Raw genomic sequence first — 16582 nt, forward strand, 5'->3', positions numbered from 1 at the left:
CTGGGGTTTTGACCTTGGATGGTCATCAGAGTTTGAGTGAATGAGTTTATACGATCTAGGCTTCTTTTTCCCCTTAATCTATAGATTCACTCGATTTCTGATAAGAGTTAAATACATTGATAAATAGTATCTTGTCGTCTTGTGTCTTTTTATATAGGGTATAGGTTTTGGTGCAAGAATAATCCGACCCGAACCGAGACGGTGTCTCATCCGACTACGGATCACCAACCGATGTCTCTTAACTTTACCTCAAATAAGACCCTTTGATAAACCCCGTGAATTTAGTTGACGGCGGCTAAGCTAACCTCTGGAGATGCGGAGAAGCTAAGCTTTCTGGAAGGTCGTTCCTGACTTCGGTCTGGCAGCCAATTATGAGGAGTTTCGATAAACTCCAGATAAATACAGCGATATCCTACGGTTGTTGATTCCGAGCTCTAGTATTGTATAAGAGCTTGAATGTCAGATAGAACTTTATCTGTAACCATCAGCAATTTAACCAATCCATATCCCCATCACAACAAAGTGCACTCTACCTCTTCAACATGCCCTTCAAGCGCAGCTTCAACACCGTAGGTGTCCACTGCGGAGGCGAAGTCTGCGACGTTGTAGTCGGCGGCGTTCGCGATGTCCCCGGAAAGACAATGTACGAAAAGATGATGTACTTCTGGGAGAAAGAAGACCACCTCCGAAATCTTCTCCTCAACGAACCACGAGGATGTTCCGCCATGTGTCATAACCTCGTCTTGCCTCCTACAAACCCCGAAGCTGACTACGGCTTTATCATCATGGAGCATGAAGAGTATCCGCCCATGTCGGGAGCAAATACTGTTGCGACAGTGACGTGTCTTTTGGAAACGGGCATGGTGACAATGCAGGAGCCCGAGACGGTTGTCAAGCTTGATGCGCCGGCTGGACTTGTTACTGCTTATGCGAAGTGTGAAAATGGGAAATGCAAGAGTGTCAGGTTCCATAACGTACCTGCTTTTGTGTTTGCCACCGACAAAGAGATCTCGGTACCGGATCTTGGCACAGTGAAAGTCGATATTGCCTATGGAGGCATGATCTACGTGTTGGTAGATGCTGCATCGGTTGGCCTGAAGATCAAGACCACCGAGGGAGCTAAGCTGGTCAAAGTCGGAGAGCGCATCAAGAGAGCTGTCATGGAGCAAACGGATCCAGTACATCCTGAAAACCCCGGTATTCATGGTGTCACAATTATAGAGTTCACAGAGCCTCTCTATGAGTACAAGGATGGAAAAGCAGCAAATAATACCGTTGTTGTTTCTCCCGGGCGTCTGGATAGAAGCCCTTGCGGAACAGGAACATGTGCACGACTAGCAGTTCTCCATGCCAAGGGAGAGCTGAAGGAGGGCGAGAACTTTTATCATCGGGGCATCACTGGAACGGAGTTTGTAGGTAGGGTAGAGGGGACAACCAAGGTTGGCGAGTATTCTGCTATTCATCCCTCTGTTGAGGGGCAAGCGTGGATAACAAGCTTCAAGCAAGTTGTGCTGGATTCCACAGATCCATTTCCTGAAGGATTCCGCGTTGGAGATACATGGCATCTGGATCCCGAAGAGTAGACGTACTTTAGACGAAGAATAAAAATATAGGCACTGGCCGATAAATAGCGAGTAATATGCAAATGACTCCAAAGGATTCCTTGTGTCGCGCACCTGGAGTTACAGTCACAGCGACTCAGTAATGAACACCATCTCCTTCCTATGGGAGACAAGAAAACTTAGGACCTTTATTCTAAACGACAAAAAGGCTTATATAAATTTAGTATAGCTTAGTAGGTCTTTAGACTAGTTAGTTTTAGCACCTTTATCTCAAGTTTGAAGTTTTGCTCCCTGGCCTTCTTCATCCTTTCGAGCTCAGCGGGACCGACTAGACCAACACGTTCACAGAGGGTTTACCAATGTCGTATACTCAAAGGATCATATAGACTATCTTTTGTCGTGTCGATGCTTACAGATCTATCTCCATGTTAAAAAAAAAGATATATCCTTAGAATTAATTGACTTGTCCGCCGCTAGTATTAGTACTTGCTCACGAAGAATGGAGCGTGCTACGCTTCAAGCATATATCTTGGGCTCTCGTCCCCACAACCGTCCTTGTTAATATAGCCATTATCAATGAGCAGAATTGTTAGCACGCCTTTGATATAGTTGTACATCAGATCGGAAGTCTCCCAGCCACGGTGACGAATAAGTTGGCTAGCCTTATCGACGTAACAACTCATTCCATATTGCATCGATACCTATACTAGTGTGAAAATGGACGTCTTCTATAGAAGTCGCTGTCTTCAGGCTTCCCCTCATCCGGAGCATCCACAACATCACGGTCCAAAAACCACGACGGATCACCCTCAGTCAACACCTGACTCCAACCATTCCCCATCCACCGCAGCAAATTCCCCGTAGGATCCGCACTCTCAAATTCGTAATCCTCCCATCGAGGCGCCCTCAACACTTCAAGGCACTGCGCAGAAGATCCAGGCCACAGCGCTACAACGCGCGACCCAAGCCTACCAGCGCGATACCACGATGAGCACTCATCCGTGTACACAGTGCCTTTGAAGTACTCGTCTATGTACTGGCTAAAGTCAGCTACACGCTGGGGCTTGACCTCAATGCTTGCGTAGTCTTCTTTCTGAAGCTTGCGGATCACTTTGACGATGTAGTCGCCCTGCGCTTCGAAGACGCTGAGCAAACTGCCAGAGCCTAAACCACAATTGGGACCTGCAATGAGGAAGAAATTGGGGAATTCGTCTACTGCCAGTGAGATATAGGACTCGAAGTGTGGCTTCCACTTTTCGGCCAGCGTCGTCCCGTTGCGGCCGGTTAATTCGAACGTAGGTGGTGCTTCGACGTCGTATCCTGTGGCGCAGATCAGAACATCAAGCTTAACCTCTTCCCCGGAGGCCAATTTGATTCCTCGTTCCGTGACTTCGTCAATCTTTTGGCTAATAAAGGTGACATTTTCCTGTTGGAGAGCCTTGAGATATCCAGGGCCTGGGGTCAAACGGCGACACCCTGGGGCAAACTTGGGGATGATTTGAAGTAAGTCTTGTCTGGCTTGTAGTTGCTCCTTCATTTGCTTTTTGAAGAATTCTTGAGCACCTCTTTGTTCTTTGGTGCCCATCAGTGTCAGGGGGTAAACCTTTGCCGCTTCATCCTCGAGTGTCTTTCTCATTTTGGCGTACACTTCTGGCTGCCTCGCCAACGCTTCTTGGTGACGTCGCGAGACTTGTCCATGTTAGCCCACCATCCCCAGATACAGGACTCTTTCAGCAACTCACACTTAGTAACTGCAGGATCCATTCCCAAACGCTTCATGGCTGTTTCGCCAAAGGAAGGAATAACCCAAGTCGGGGATCGAGCGAAACAGGACACCTTGATGCCCTCAAGTGGCTGGATGGCTGGCACAATTTGAATGGCGCTTGATCCATTGCCAATGACCCCCACACGTTTGTTCTTCAGATCGTAACTGCCTAATTGTTAATTTCCTTTCACTTGACGCAAGTAGACCTTTTACTGACCTTTCATCCCAAGCACCGGAGTGCATGAGCTTACCGCCGAATTGCTTCAGTCCCTTTATCTGGGGCCAAGCAACCTGATTGAGACCGCCTTTTGCGGAGACAAGGATGTTTGCAGTATCTTCAAATGACTCCCCGGTCTTGTTGTTCTTAACAATAAGTCTCCTGAAGCCCTTCATCAGTCCTCTTCGCGCCAATCATATCGCTTTAGCATCACCTACCAAACCTTGCTCTCCGAGTCCCAAGTGGCCGAAGTGACTTGATGAGACGTCTTGATGAACCGATTCGCACCATACCTCTCCGCGATCTCCTGCATATATGCACGAATTTCTGCGCCCGGAGCATAAAGTGAGGACCAATAGGGGTTGGGTGCGAAGCTGAACTGGTAGCAGTACGCTATAGATTTCATCAGTCTTTATTCAAGGATAAATAAACCAAGGTAGAGGCTTACATGGGATATCACACGCCAGGCCTGGGTAGCGGTTCAGCCACCTATTGCTTAGATTAGACCAAGACCTTTAGGACTTGAAGACTCAGATGCTTTACCAAACCCCTGACGTTTCCTCATTCATCTCATACACGGTAAGGTCGATATTTCTCAGCCTCTGTGTCATTCTATTCGAGTCGTTAGCTTTCACCGGTCACTGGAAGACTTTCAGCCTTGGGTAGACTGATGACTTGCCGAATAGTTGAATAGATACCAGAAAACCCAGCTCCAATGATTACAACCCTCATAGGTCGTTGATTCTCGACAGGAGTGTCTTTCAGGGTAAACTTGGTTGGGTTCTCCCCAGAACTGCTCGGTGTGGCAGTATGGCCATTCTGACCAAAATGATCACCGTTGCTCTTGGAGAAGTCGTCAATCATGTTTTCTGTATGGAATGTGTATTTCGTAATTCTCCGATGGTTTTTCGCTCTCGTATTGGTGATATTGTCGTTTGAATGCTACATGTAGAGTGTGGGGTAGACTAAGCATAAATACACTTCTATGGATGCTCGATTGTAACCAAACAACTCGGCACTGCCGAGGGACTACAGAATAATGGTCATATGGTCATCTCTGATTCGGAAAACTCCCAAGGTAAAATGAAACGAGGCTTTTGCGTGATATCAATACAGTGCGTCGACTTAATGCCGAGGTAAACGTCCCGAGGGTCACCGGTGTATTGGAGTTACTCCAAGACAAAGAGGCTGGATGTAGAATAAAATCATCTCTTTACAGAAAGTTCTCAAGTCTCAATAGTAGTGATTCAATTATTCCTTTGATCCAGTTGAACGCCATAATGGTCTTTGAATCACCAGCCTGGGCGCGAGCGCTCCCTTCGGTGCCACTCCCAGACAACATCACAGTCGAAGATTTCATGTATTCTGAACAATATGGCCGCAAATCATTGCAATTCTCTCGTAATCCATACACTTGTGGTTTGACGGGTCATACCTATACTGTTGCTGAGGTCAAAGAAAGGGTCGACTCTATGGCGAGGGCCATAGCAAAACGACTCGATTGGAGTGTTGCCAATGGCACGGAATGGGACAAGGTGGCCTGCGTCTTTTCATGGAATACGGTGCGATTGCAAAATTCGAAGACATGTTGGAGGCAATTACTAATTTAAGTTTGTGTTCACTAGATTGATTACGTCCCATTGACTCACGCCTTGCATCGTCTCAATGCCATTGTTACCACGGCGAACGCCGCTTATAGTGCCTCTGAACTCACGCATCAACTTCGTTCAACAAGTGCAAAAGTCTTGTTCACATGCATCCCTCTTCTTCCTGTGGCATTGGAGGCAGCCGCCGCGGCAAATATCTCTAAAGACCATATTTTCATCCTCGATATGCCTGGTCAGATAAATAATAGCCAGTTTATCGCTCTATCTACGTTGATAGATGAGGGAAGACAGCTCGCTTCCCTTCCCCCGTTGCGATGGATAAAGGAGCAAGGAAAACGACAGGTTGCTTATATTTGCTTCTCAAGCGGAACTTCTGGACTTCCGGTTAGTTCTCTTTCCCCGGGATCCAGAGATGATCGCTTCTGGCGATTAGGCAGATACTAATGTGGTTCTTAGAAAGGTGTGATGCTATCTCACTACAACATCATCAGTAACATTGCTTTGCAAGTTGCGTACGAGACTTACGGGCGGAAACTAGCTGGGGTTGAGACGCAGGTCGGGCTGGGTCTGCTGCCATTCAGCCACATCTATGGTCTAGTCATCATTTCCCACATACTACCCTGGCAAGGTGATGAAGTCGTGGTCCTCCCAAGATACAATTTAGGCCACATGCTCGCAGCCATACAGAAGTACAAAGTTCGTCACCTGCCGCTTGTAAGTTGATCTTTTATACATCACCCTTGTATCTGACTGACTCGGAAACTGTGTTATAGGTCCCGCCTGTCGCTATCCAACTGCTTCAGAATAAAGAGAAATGCGACTCATATGACTTGAGTAGTATAGAATGGGTCACTTCAGGTGCTGCACCACTTGGTTCCAAAACCATTGAGAGTATACAGCAGTTATGGCCCAAATGGAAAGTTGGGCAGGGATATGGTAAGTTGATCTACAACAAAACGTTTCCTAGAATAATAGCTGACATAATTTCATTTAACAGGTTTGACAGAGAGCAGTCCTTCTGTTTGCACCACAAGCGAGCATGACATTCTCCCCGGCACATCGGGGTCCATCATTCTCGGGACCCGATGCAAGGTTATCGATGAAGATGGAAAGGAAGTGACTGAGCTCGAGAAGCCAGGTGAACTCTTCGTCCAATCTCCAAACATCTGCCTCGGCTATATGAACAATGTCAAAGCTACAGCAGAGACGTTTGTGTGGGATGAGGACGGCCGATGGCTTCGAACAGGTGATGTTGTTGTCGTACGCCTCTCGCCTCTTGGTACAGAGCACGTAGTCATCGTCGACCGTATCAAAGAGCTCATTAAAGTTAAGGTATCTACAGCCCATTCAATCCGCCCTGGACACAAGCACAACTAACCGGGACAATAGGGGAATCAAGTGGCTCCCGCGGAGCTCGAGGCGCATATTCTTTCTCATCCCTTCGTTGCAGATTGCGCAGTCATCCCTGTTCCCGACGATTTCGCTGGAGAAGTGCCCAAAGCCTTTGTGGTGAAAGATGTTAGTACGGGTAATAAGCCTGACGAAGAGGTAAAGACTGCAATTTGCAAATATGTTGAGAGCCACAAGGCAAAGTACAAGTGGCTTCAGGGAGGTGTGGAGTTTATTGAAGCCATTCCGAAGAGCCCCAGCGGTAAGATTCTTAGACGGATCTTGCAAACGAGAGAGAAGGGCAAGTCGGCGGGGGTTACATCTAAGCTCTAGGGTGAATCATGTATGGTTGATATGTAACAAGGGCGCCCGACATTTATTTACAATGGATGTATGGTTGCGATACAGTGCTTTGTTTCGACTCGGCTGCCACTGCATGGTTACTTCATGGAGTGAATATAGCTTGAGCCAATAGATATCTTGTTCACACAAGTTGATTCTGCAATCACGAAAGAGCAAGCGAGCGATGGTGCATTTGTAGGTCATGGGCTTGTCGGCAGGTAAAGTGCATCCCAATCCACCAGTTCTGCTGGCAGAAGAGTGAGGATGGAGAAGGAAAGGCAAGATAAAGAGTTGGAAGTTAGCACGTACTCACCAAATCATCATAGCATTAAGTTCCTTCCTCACCAGGCCAAAGTTTAATTGTGCTCTCTAAAGACAATAGAATTCGGAAATGATTCATGTATCTAATTCTTCACTACCTCAGCCAAATCCCTCTTGTGTGCTATATCACGCGAAGAGTTCATCAAGATATGCAATCTGTGCCTGAACGTTTTCCTCGAACGGCGTTCCAAAGTAAGGTGAAAAATGGCCCATACCCTTGAGAACCACGAGCTTCTTTGGTTCCAATGCCTTATTAAAAGCTTGAAGCTGGAGATGCGGCTGCGTTGTAACATCGTGATCAGCCACGATCATCAACATCGGCGTCGGTGAGATACGATGGATATAAGCCAGTGGCTCATGAAGCAGAGCGTATGTTAGGCTCTGCACCGTACACGTCTTGGACCAATCAAGTCCTCGCTGTTCCATTTCACTAATAAAAGGGATCGACTCTGGGTCTTTGAGAACAGCTTGGGATGCACCGCTGTTCAGCTCATCAAGAGAACTGGGGAAGTTGGCGATCTTAGAGGGAGACCCTTCCGCTGTGGCCTTGGCTCGTTCACCGAGGAGTAAGCTTGTCGACGCTCCTGGCATACGAGAGAGCCATTCGCCTGATATGAAGGGGACTTGCAAGATGACGCCCGCGATATTGTGGTTCACAGCTGCTGCGCAGATGGCGTTTCCACCGGACATACTGGAGCCCCAATAGACAACTTTGGCAGGGTCTACCTCGGGCTGGGTGACCGCAAAGTTGAAGACGTCGAGGTAATCGCGTGTTTGTAAGGTAGGATCGACCTGTTCTCGAGGAAGACCCTCGCTTTCTCCCCAGCACCGGTTATCGTAGGTCAGAACACCATATCCAGCTTTGCTAAATCGTGCTGCAAATTCAGGCAGAAAATGGGATCGCAGTCCTGACCACTACGTTGAAGGGTGAGTTAGTAGATTGTAGGATCTCGAGCCTCCATGTGACTTACACCGCTTGACATAATAATGCAAGGCTTTTTCTGACCGACAGAGAACAAGGTTCCCTTGAGATTTAGTCCATCATAAGTGGGAATATCGACATCTTTGTGAGAAGCCATTTTAACACGAGGACAGATGTGAGAATAATTGTGAGTGGTTGGTCTACTGAGCAGAACAGAGTCGATTGTAGAATTGGCTTCAATTCGAAATAGAAAACAACTATTGATATTTAATAAACTAAACATTGAGGCACAAGTAGAAGCAATGGTTCTGAACCCAAGGCACAATGTATTGTGGATGATGGCGTCCCTCGGGAAATCGATCCCTCGGCATTTCAACCCCATGGCAAATTATACCGCCTGTGCCGTGCGCCCCGAGGCGTCGATAAAGATAATTCGCATCAGTAATTAATGAACCTTGTATCCGGATGAAACTGTCAATTTTTGGGTTTTTATTCGATCTATACCATCGTGTTAACAATTGACTCGGAATTGTCGCCATCACATTGCCACTCACCATGTCGTTCCCGAAGCTAGACAAGGCCACCCTGGGTCATGTAACAGAATTAGCCAAGAACAAGAATATCTTGGCTGGTGCTGCTGCAGCGCTCTTGGTCACCTTGCTCCCCCGATTTAATGTCTGGTTAAGCAGGAGGAAGGTCAACAATTACCTTACCGACAACAGTTGGGACTGGACAAAAGAAATCGTTGTGGTCACTGGTGGTAGCAGTGGCATTGGCAAAGAGATTGTCATCAAGCTTGCAAAGAAACACGTCAAGGTCATTATTGTTGATCTCAACGCACCAAGCTATCAACTTCGTAAGTCAACAGCATGACTCCTTAGCAACCTAGACTGACAGATTCTAGCCCCAAACGTGTCTTTCTCCTCGGCAGACCTTTCCGACCCAGCTGAAATCTCCAACGTCGCCAAACAGATTGTCTCTGAACATGGCGACCCAACTGTTCTCATTAACAACGCCGGGATCGGCAACGCCATGTCTATCCTCGCTTTGCCCGAGTCCAAGATCCGCAAAGTCTTCGACGTAAATATGATCGCGCCGATACTGCTTGTAAAGCACTTCCTCCCTGCTATGGTACGACGAAACCACGGGCATGTCGTCAACGTTGGAAGTCTGGCTTCCTTTGCTACGCAGGCCAGTAATGTGGATTACGGTTGTACCAAGTCTGGACTCCTCGCGTTCCACGAGGGATTGGGACAGGAGCTGAGGCATATTTACAAGGCACCACTGGTGCGAACTAGGTAAGATATATCAGGGTATGTTTACTTATCCTGCAGTGTGATTAATAGTTTATAGCATCGTACATCCGACTTGGGTGAAAACACCGTTGATCGCGGAACTTATCGCGAAGGGGAAAATGAAGGATACCACGATATCTGCAGAGCATGTCGCTGATAGTGTTGTGCAGCAGCTTTACACTGGGTATGGGGCTCAAGTCGTTGTCCCAAATTCTTCAGCTTGGACTTCTATGATACGCGGGTTCCCCGGTTGGATCCAGGAAGGGTTGCGAGATAAGGTGTCTGTTGTGCTTCTAAATGCAATGGAAAATTGATAGTCTCGTATGTACTCATTGCACATACATTGATGCACATATAGCCTTACAGTTGGACTGATTTGAGGCTGTGAATGTAAATATAAATTTAAAACGTTTTGTTTAAGATAGTTACCTAAGATCATATAAAGAGATCTTGACTGGAACCAGAACTGTCCAACTTTGGCACGGGCTTTTCATTTCTGGTGCTAGACTCTGCGGTACGAAGCAGGAGGCCGTTTAGGTGCGGAACAGGACAGTTGGTATAGAGGCTGCCGTCAATCCAGACAGATTTACAGCTGCTGAACACATTCCAAACCAGGCGGGGCTCTCGAATCTCAAACTGTGAGTTCCATACATGGCGCGACGAGTCGGAAAACCTGCCGCCCACCGTTGAGAGGGAGCAACTATGTTCCGTCAAAGAGGGGATCATTGCTGCAACCCACAGAGGTGCCAGTGTGAACTGCAGACCAAATCCCACACACAATAGTTTGAGGGCGATACAGCTGTCTGTTGCCATCTCTTGGCAATCAGGCAGCGCGTTAGGTTACAATGAGCTGGGTCGCACAGAACAGCCGTTATGCACCATCCAGAGGGCGTATGATAGGCTCTCGTCAGTATTGAATATCTGCATATGACACATCTGATGCACATCTCAGACCGCGCACCGGCAGGTCTGGTTGCTTTCCATAGCAAGCCTATAAGGCTACTAACTGCATAATAACCAACGCAATAGCCAACCCTTCAATGAATGCTTCCCTTATGAATCTTGGCTAGGCGAGTGTGGGTATACCACCCTCTCAGTCGCTTCCCGAAGACCAAAAAGACAAAAACGGCGAGGTTATTAACCAACAGAACACTGCAGAATATTCCTGCAAATACCGTCACATACCCGTCTTTAATTATCCAGTTGATGACCTCATATCCAAATCCAAAAGAGATGGCCTGCTTGCCAATATTCATCGCGATCAACATCTCTGGTACATTTGCTTCATACGAGTCCATTGCGTACGCAAGTGTATACGTCAAGAAGAAAAAGGCTCCTGTTTCAAGACGACGTGGTTAGCACAAAACCTAGATGTATGCTGTCAAGACATACCAAATTGGAAGAGCCCAACCGCAAAGACTAGGCCGAACCAGTGAAGTTGTTTCTCAGCCGAATATCCGTATAGGATCAGAGATGCCGGAGATACGAAAAGTACCACCACGAGGCACCAGAGGCGATACTCAGCTTCGTAGATGTTGTTGTTCTTCTTGGTCAACCTTGCGGAGAATCGATCAGGGAGCGAACTGAACGGCCCGGCAGCAGCGAGGTAGCCAATAAAGGCGGAGACGGCTATTAGCCCTGTGTTTTCCTTGAGAAGATGTCAATATTCATCCAGGAACTTTCTTTGGTACACTTACAATTGGCCAGGAATAAGGCGGAGCTGATACAATGCCTGGAAATGTTGCGGTGAAAGCAAGGGCTGCCAGGCCAATGATGATTCCTACCAAGGTGAATAGTTAGTAGAGTTACTCTACCTGCTATGAGCTGATGCACATGTGACATACCATAAGTTGAGCAGACCCAAAAGACTGGCGGAACCACAAAATATGTAAACGATCGAATCTACAAGCCATTAGGACATGCGCTGAAGTCACTGAGATGTCTTACCATCATCATGAAAATCGGAGAGTTTGGATCCGTCCTTCTAACGAGCTTGAGTTGTTGCAAGTAACTGTCACGAACGTAGGTTCGCGGGGTCGCCTGGATCTCGATCTCCTCTGTAGTCTGCTGCTCATCATCCTTTTGAAGTCTCGCCAAATCATCAGCGCTCAATTGAACACCTGGGATGTGGCTATCTCTGAAGAACATAGTTTCTTCAAAAAGGAAGAAAACAGCAAGGAGCAAGAGACATCCTATTCCAAATTCAACCCAGAAGAAGAGGTTGTAGGAGTGGCCACCCGCCAGCATGTAGCTAGCGGCAACAGCAGAGAGAGTACCAGTGGTCAGTGCAACTGAGATCTGTGTTAGCAGGTTTCGTTCAGGTCATTGGTGACGTCGCTTACAGGTATACCAGCCAAGGGCTTTGCCACGCTCATGGAGAAAGAATACATCTGCAACGACCTGCGCAGGGAGAGCCTCGCAAACGGAAGAGGCGAATGCATGGAGCATTCGGAAACCAAGGAGGGTGTCGTAAGAGTTGGAGAGGGCACTTCCTAGGAGACCAGCACAGTACTGTGAATTTATCTGTGTAAGTATGGATTTACTGTTTCGGTCATGGACATAGAGGTATTACCAGCAAAAGGGATATGAGCATGACGGGACGACGACCGATTTTGCGATACATTGGTACAAAAACGAGAGAACCTAGCGAGTAATAAGTCAGCATCTTGAAACTCAGTGGCAGATCAAAGATCTAACCGAAACCAAACAGTAAATTTGGGTACGTGGTCAGCTGAGATGTTTGGTTTGGCGTCTTGTGAAATTTATCAGCCAGATAGTTGACATATACAGTTGGACCGAACAAGCTGCCGTTTGCGAGGAATGAATAGACAGACACGAGCAACAATAGCGTAGTCTTTTTCCATTTTGGCCACTGGTTGTATAATCAGAACTTGAGGCTTGGAGAGAGTGAAAGCTGTGCACACCTGCAAAGGATCGTTGGGATCGTCGGAGGGAACTGGATAGAGAGCCAGTCCGTAGGCAGTCGACTCTTGTCCTTCTGTTGAAGTAAGGGTATTAGTCAGAGACTTTCTTGAAATTAAAAGTCTGAGGTGTTACCAGAAAGGCTCATATCAACTGTCCCCGGAATATCCGGGTCTGTACGGCTGTAACGTTGTCATTAGTCTAATAGATAAAATTGCTGTGGAACTTTGCTTACATGGGCTCCATGGATGAAGCTTGATTGGCAGCCATCAGTCTATAGCTATATGGTGATTATCCAAGTTGGGTATATGAAAGGTACAGTGTGAAAGTGATCGGGTGAGGATTTTGGATTTGGTGCACGATAGACGGAGAGGCTGAGTGCCATATAAATATTCATTTTTGATTAGGATGAATAATGTATTATAATATTGGCTGGAGGCAACAGTTCCAGGTTGGCTTACCATAGTGCATCAGATGCCGTCTCGATAGCCTGTCCCTTAAGGTTTAGTTTACTACCCCAGACGAATCTATACCTAAAATGAGAATATGGGGTAAATGGAGGCTGCCTCAGACCCACACTTATTACCACGGCAAAGTGGTACTGCGCTAGCTGCTCTACCGAGGGATGCCACGGGGCTAAGAGAGGTACGAGATTTTGAGCTGCACTCCCGTATAACTACTAGGTACCCCACTAGAATAGACCTGGACTTGTGTCTTTCCGGGACCCCGAGGAGAAGCCTGTTAAACTTGATGGTTGCCTTCTAGTCAACTATAATCCATATGTTGCTGCTGGTTTACAGAAGGTGAGGCGTAAGTCAACTCGTTAGATTGTCGGAAACGTTTCCGCCAAATCCATTTCCCCGCAAAGTTTGACGCCTACCCCAGCTTAGTCAAGTTCTCGACTCCTCAACAGTCTAACCATGGATGTGAATGCGACAGCATGCAACAGTATCACTAGCCCCGTTGCCCCGCATATCCATCTAATGGCTTGTTTGCCTATCGAACTACCGCAGTAATCTGAATCCTACATCGCTCACCTCCCTTGGAGCTCCTTTCTTCCCATCTTAGACTCTCCTACTTAGTCGTGATAATGGACTCTCCCGTGTCGCCTGACCATCAGAAAACAAAGCGCACACAGCGCCGCAAGCGATCAACTCGGGCTTGTCTGTCTTGCAGGTTCCGAAAGGTTCGCTGTGATGTCTCGATACGGGGCCAGCCCTGCACCAATTGCCACCTCGACTGTAAGAACTGTCTGGTAGTTGGGCGCGCTTCCAGGCTGTAAGCAGGCACCCTCACCTCTTGATTCTTTTGCTTGCATTCCCTTGCCTTTTCTTTACTAACTCACGTCGACTCAAGAAATCATCAGGTACCGAGAAATGAGACAAGTTGGTCGTCTCAGGATGACTATCAGGGGGATGACCGGCAGCTGTCGGAGCAACTGGAAGACGACGAGGTCAATGAAAACAATAACGCCAATGACCCTGAACCCGCTCCTACAGGCACTGAGGCACTCGATGACCACCCCGGGTTATCATTTCATACACCCAGTCTCGACCCTGGGATGCTGACGTTCGGCGATACTATCAACGACACGGCATTCTTTGAAAATCGCGTCGGCGACAGCGAGACAGAAACCGCAGAGATACACTCGACGTCATCTAGATATGATGATGGTCCACCCGTCAGAGGTAAGCAACCCATCTTCACCATACTCTTCACTGCATCTTGGTCCTGGTATCTAACCAGATTCATACAGAAACAAGCTCGTCAGAACAAGGATCTACGCATAGTCATAGGATGACGGCCCCTAACATTCCATCTGCCCAGCCCGGGGCGCCGAGGACCAGCACTAATACTACGGTGCTCTTCCTTCACTACCCGTATCTGAAGGTCAACAACATTCACACGATTGCTCAACAAGATCTCAACTACATGGAAGCTCAAGGATGTTTACACGTCCCAAGTCGACCAATACTCGACAACTTTGTGGAGCAGTACTTCAGACACCAACATCCTCTACTTCCACTTCTGAATGAAGGTGACTTTTGGGAAATGTATTCTCTGAAGGAGTCTACAGGTCCTCAGGCCACCATGTCACTCCTGGTGTTTCAGGCTATGCTTTTTGCTAGTTGTAACGTGAGTCTATCCTTTCTGCTACATCGTTTGATACGGCGCCATCGACTAACCATATTAACCTCTGTAGTTCGTATCTCTTCATATCATCAAGCAACTTGGTTTCTCGAGTCTTAGAACTGCCCGAGCAGAATTCTATAGGCGGACAAAGGTTGGTGCCACAATAACCCAAGGGTTCGCTACTAAATTAACTGAACATGTACAGCTGTTGTACGATCTAGGATCGGAAACTTCGTCCCTCCCTCTGGCACAAGCAGCCATTCTCATGATGGGCTGGGTACCACCTTCAAACACGACCCTAAACCCTTATAAGGCATGGTTGAGCTTAGCCATTCAGCACGCCAGAAGTATCAACGCGGATCGATACACGGAGATGCCGGAGCTAATAGAGATGACATCTTCAAAACAACGGAAGTACCAAAATTCTCTTCACCGCTTATGGTGGTGTTGCGTCATCATGGACCGCATCTCACCGCTCTGCACGCGCTTTAGTCTCCATATCACCCACGACCGTTTCGACTTCAAGAACACGATCCCTTTAGGGGCGGAACATCTCCAGGACGACATATATCGGTCAAGCGTATTCACTCCAGCTACCAAACGGCGCCAAATTGGCATTTTCTCAAAGTTCCTTGAACTCATGATCCTTTTGACTGATGTGCTTACCCTGACGTACCCATTCGAGGATTCCGTAAAGTCCAAGTCGCGATTCCTCGAGCACGAAGACCTCGCCTTTGAGAAGTGCGAGGCCTCTTTGAAAGCCTGGTATGTGAGGGTCTCGGCTCAATTTCCTCCCTTTGAGAATGAGCCCAAAGACTCCTACGGGAAGGGCAATGACCAAGACAAATCCATTGTGCTACAGACAAATCTCATGTACATCTACTATCAGTGAGTTGCCCTATATCATGATTTCATTCTAGCTAGACTAAGTAATGGTATAGCACTGCATCTATTGCTCTCTGTCACTATAAGATACTTCGGCAGTCTCTCACATCCGATTCCGTTGGTGGAGATACATCAAGACCTGGGCGAAGTCTGAAACTCCAGCAGAGCTCGTTCGAGTTGCAAGATGCTGCTCAGAAGATCACAAAATGCTATGAGGAGCTTACCCGCCGTCGCTTGGCCCGCTGGCTCCCGATATCAGCGTAAGTCCAACAAACCGAGCACCGCCCTTAGATTTGTTCCTCAGTTCTGAAGCTAAAGTTCATTCACAGCGTTGCGTGTATGGCTACACCATTGGCACTTCATACCATCACAGCAAGGCTCAGTAACGGGTTGGTAGGAGCGGATTCAACTCCAGCATCAAATCAGGATCGACTGAAAGTATTAGTTGAGACCATGAATGTTTTCTTTCCTCAGTACTATGGTGTGGAGTGGATTAGACAAACAGCGAGACACGTTGCCAATTTGGCACAGATTGACAGCCAATGTCTACTCCAGGCCAGCGGGAATTCCTTGACAGACTGGAGTCAGATTCTGAGAAGTCAGCCGAATATGTACCTGAGAATGATCTGGACAGTTGATGTTTGCATCAGCAAGGGCAGACAGCCGGAAGAATTCGACTTCCCAGCATGGCTACGCTGCTTGTTGAAGAGGAGCAAAGGATCAAGAACCAGGCCACGTCGACTTTCATATACGACTGATCAAACAACTAACCAAACGGGTCTCATCGACGACGACCTGTTGGCTTTTGTTACGGATCCCAAGCTCTCTGCTGCCGATGGGGACATCTTTGGTGAACCATTACTAGAAATGTTTGATCCGCAGAAACTCGGGATATCCTACGACCAACAGAGTCGAAATGGCCTAGCTGTTGATGGTGGTTCGTCTCAGGGGTGTGTGGATAGAATGGATTGGGACTTAGTTGAAGCTATGCATGATGCGACAGAGAACATGCTGGATCGGCTGGGCGCAGACTTCATGGCTTGAGGTTGCCTAGCGGCAGAACAGTCAAGATTTGAATGCTGTATTACATAATGCCACGACTGGCTCAAGTACTGTAATATGATAGAAATAATAAAACAGCAATCTTTATGATACATTCTGAAATTAATTTCTCAAGGTCTCTAAACACAAGTACAGTCTATATAATAACTGGATAACAGCA

At 47.4% G+C, this 16582-nt stretch overlaps 7 protein-coding genes across 7 annotated transcripts; 4 read left to right on the forward strand and 3 right to left on the reverse strand.

Moving 5' to 3' along the window:
- The first annotated feature begins 272 nt into the window (after positions 1-272).
- On the forward strand, positions 273-1613 carry BKA55DRAFT_558997 (proline racemase family). The gene has a single exon (XM_046191895.1). It carries the CDS (start codon positions 543-545, stop codon positions 1581-1583), a length of 1041 nt encoding a protein of 346 aa, XP_046054166.1. The 5' UTR covers positions 273-542; the 3' UTR covers positions 1584-1613.
- A 655-nt stretch (positions 1614-2268) lies between these two features.
- BKA55DRAFT_502233 (uncharacterized protein) lies at positions 2269-4408 on the reverse strand (the record flags this gene model as incomplete). The annotated part of the gene is made up of 7 exons (XM_046186907.1): positions 2269-3251; positions 3305-3492; positions 3545-3706; positions 3763-3937; positions 3993-4033; positions 4088-4146; positions 4220-4408. The coding sequence occupies 7 exons, from the start codon at positions 4406-4408 to the stop codon at positions 2269-2271; spliced, it is 1797 nt and encodes a 598-aa protein (XP_046054167.1).
- A 416-nt stretch (positions 4409-4824) lies between these two features.
- BKA55DRAFT_590726 (uncharacterized protein) lies at positions 4825-6873 on the forward strand (the record flags this gene model as incomplete). Its single annotated transcript, XM_046195134.1, has 6 exons — positions 4825-5106; positions 5170-5535; positions 5608-5865; positions 5925-6087; positions 6149-6483; positions 6541-6873. 6 exons carry the CDS (start codon positions 4825-4827, stop codon positions 6871-6873), a joined length of 1737 nt encoding a protein of 578 aa, XP_046054168.1.
- A 456-nt stretch (positions 6874-7329) lies between these two features.
- On the reverse strand, positions 7330-8282 carry BKA55DRAFT_590727 (Alpha/Beta hydrolase protein; the record flags this gene model as incomplete). Its single annotated transcript, XM_046195135.1, has 2 exons — positions 7330-8118; positions 8175-8282. 2 exons carry the CDS (start codon positions 8280-8282, stop codon positions 7330-7332), a joined length of 897 nt encoding a protein of 298 aa, XP_046054169.1.
- Positions 8283-8635: 353 nt separating this feature from the next.
- BKA55DRAFT_672293 (uncharacterized protein) lies at positions 8636-9734 on the forward strand (the record flags this gene model as incomplete). Its single annotated transcript, XM_046197985.1, has 3 exons — positions 8636-8981; positions 9030-9423; positions 9479-9734. The coding sequence occupies exons 1-3, from the start codon at positions 8681-8683 to the stop codon at positions 9732-9734; spliced, it is 951 nt and encodes a 316-aa protein (XP_046054170.1). The 5' UTR covers positions 8636-8680.
- A 591-nt stretch (positions 9735-10325) lies between these two features.
- On the reverse strand, positions 10326-12839 carry BKA55DRAFT_558999 (major facilitator superfamily domain-containing protein). The gene is made up of 11 exons (XM_046191896.1): positions 12578-12839; positions 12478-12524; positions 12345-12418; positions 12118-12292; positions 11993-12063; positions 11763-11931; positions 11368-11711; positions 11265-11322; positions 11118-11200; positions 10813-11068; positions 10326-10756 (listed from the first exon to the last, which is right to left on the reverse strand). Exons 1-11 carry the CDS (start codon positions 12610-12612, stop codon positions 10458-10460), a joined length of 1611 nt encoding a protein of 536 aa, XP_046054171.1. The 5' UTR covers positions 12613-12839; the 3' UTR covers positions 10326-10457.
- A 431-nt stretch (positions 12840-13270) lies between these two features.
- On the forward strand, positions 13271-16516 carry BKA55DRAFT_251604 (fungal-specific transcription factor domain-containing protein). The gene is made up of 7 exons (XM_046185363.1): positions 13271-13620; positions 13699-14030; positions 14099-14478; positions 14546-14626; positions 14681-15363; positions 15417-15620; positions 15690-16516. The coding sequence occupies exons 1-7, from the start codon at positions 13433-13435 to the stop codon at positions 16402-16404; spliced, it is 2583 nt and encodes an 860-aa protein (XP_046054172.1). The 5' UTR covers positions 13271-13432; the 3' UTR covers positions 16405-16516.
- The last annotated feature ends 66 nt before the right edge of the window (positions 16517-16582 follow it).

The sequence above is a fragment of the Fusarium redolens genome, assembly GCF_020744475.1.
Source record: "Fusarium redolens strain MPI-CAGE-AT-0023 chromosome Unknown BKA55scaffold_3, whole genome shotgun sequence".
NCBI classification, from domain to species: Eukaryota; Fungi; Ascomycota; class Sordariomycetes; order Hypocreales; family Nectriaceae; genus Fusarium; species Fusarium redolens.

Bases quoted from the DNA above. Each gene is read 5' to 3' on its own strand.
- BKA55DRAFT_558999 (XM_046191896.1), bottom strand. From the start codon at position 12,612: ATGGCTGCCAATCAAGCTTCATCCATGGAGCCCAT. The intron at 12,525-12,577 runs GTAAGCAAAGTT...ACAACGTTACAG, and splicing joins GCTTCATCCATGGAGCCCAT to CCGTACAGACCCGGATATTC. The intron at 11,323-11,367 runs GTAAGACATCTC...AATGGCTTGTAG, and splicing joins CTCCGATTTTCATGATGATG to ATTCGATCGTTTACATATTT.
- BKA55DRAFT_251604 (XM_046185363.1), top strand. From the start codon at position 13,433: ATGGACTCTCCCGTGTCGCCTGACCATCAGAAAACAAAGCGCACACAG. The intron at 13,621-13,698 runs GTAAGCAGGCAC...CGTCGACTCAAG, and splicing joins GTTGGGCGCGCTTCCAGGCT to AAATCATCAGGTACCGAGAA. The intron at 15,364-15,416 runs GTGAGTTGCCCT...GTAATGGTATAG, and splicing joins CTCATGTACATCTACTATCA to CACTGCATCTATTGCTCTCT.
- BKA55DRAFT_558997 (XM_046191895.1), top strand. From the start codon at position 543: ATGCCCTTCAAGCGCAGCTTCAACACCGTAGGTGTCCACTGCGGAGGC.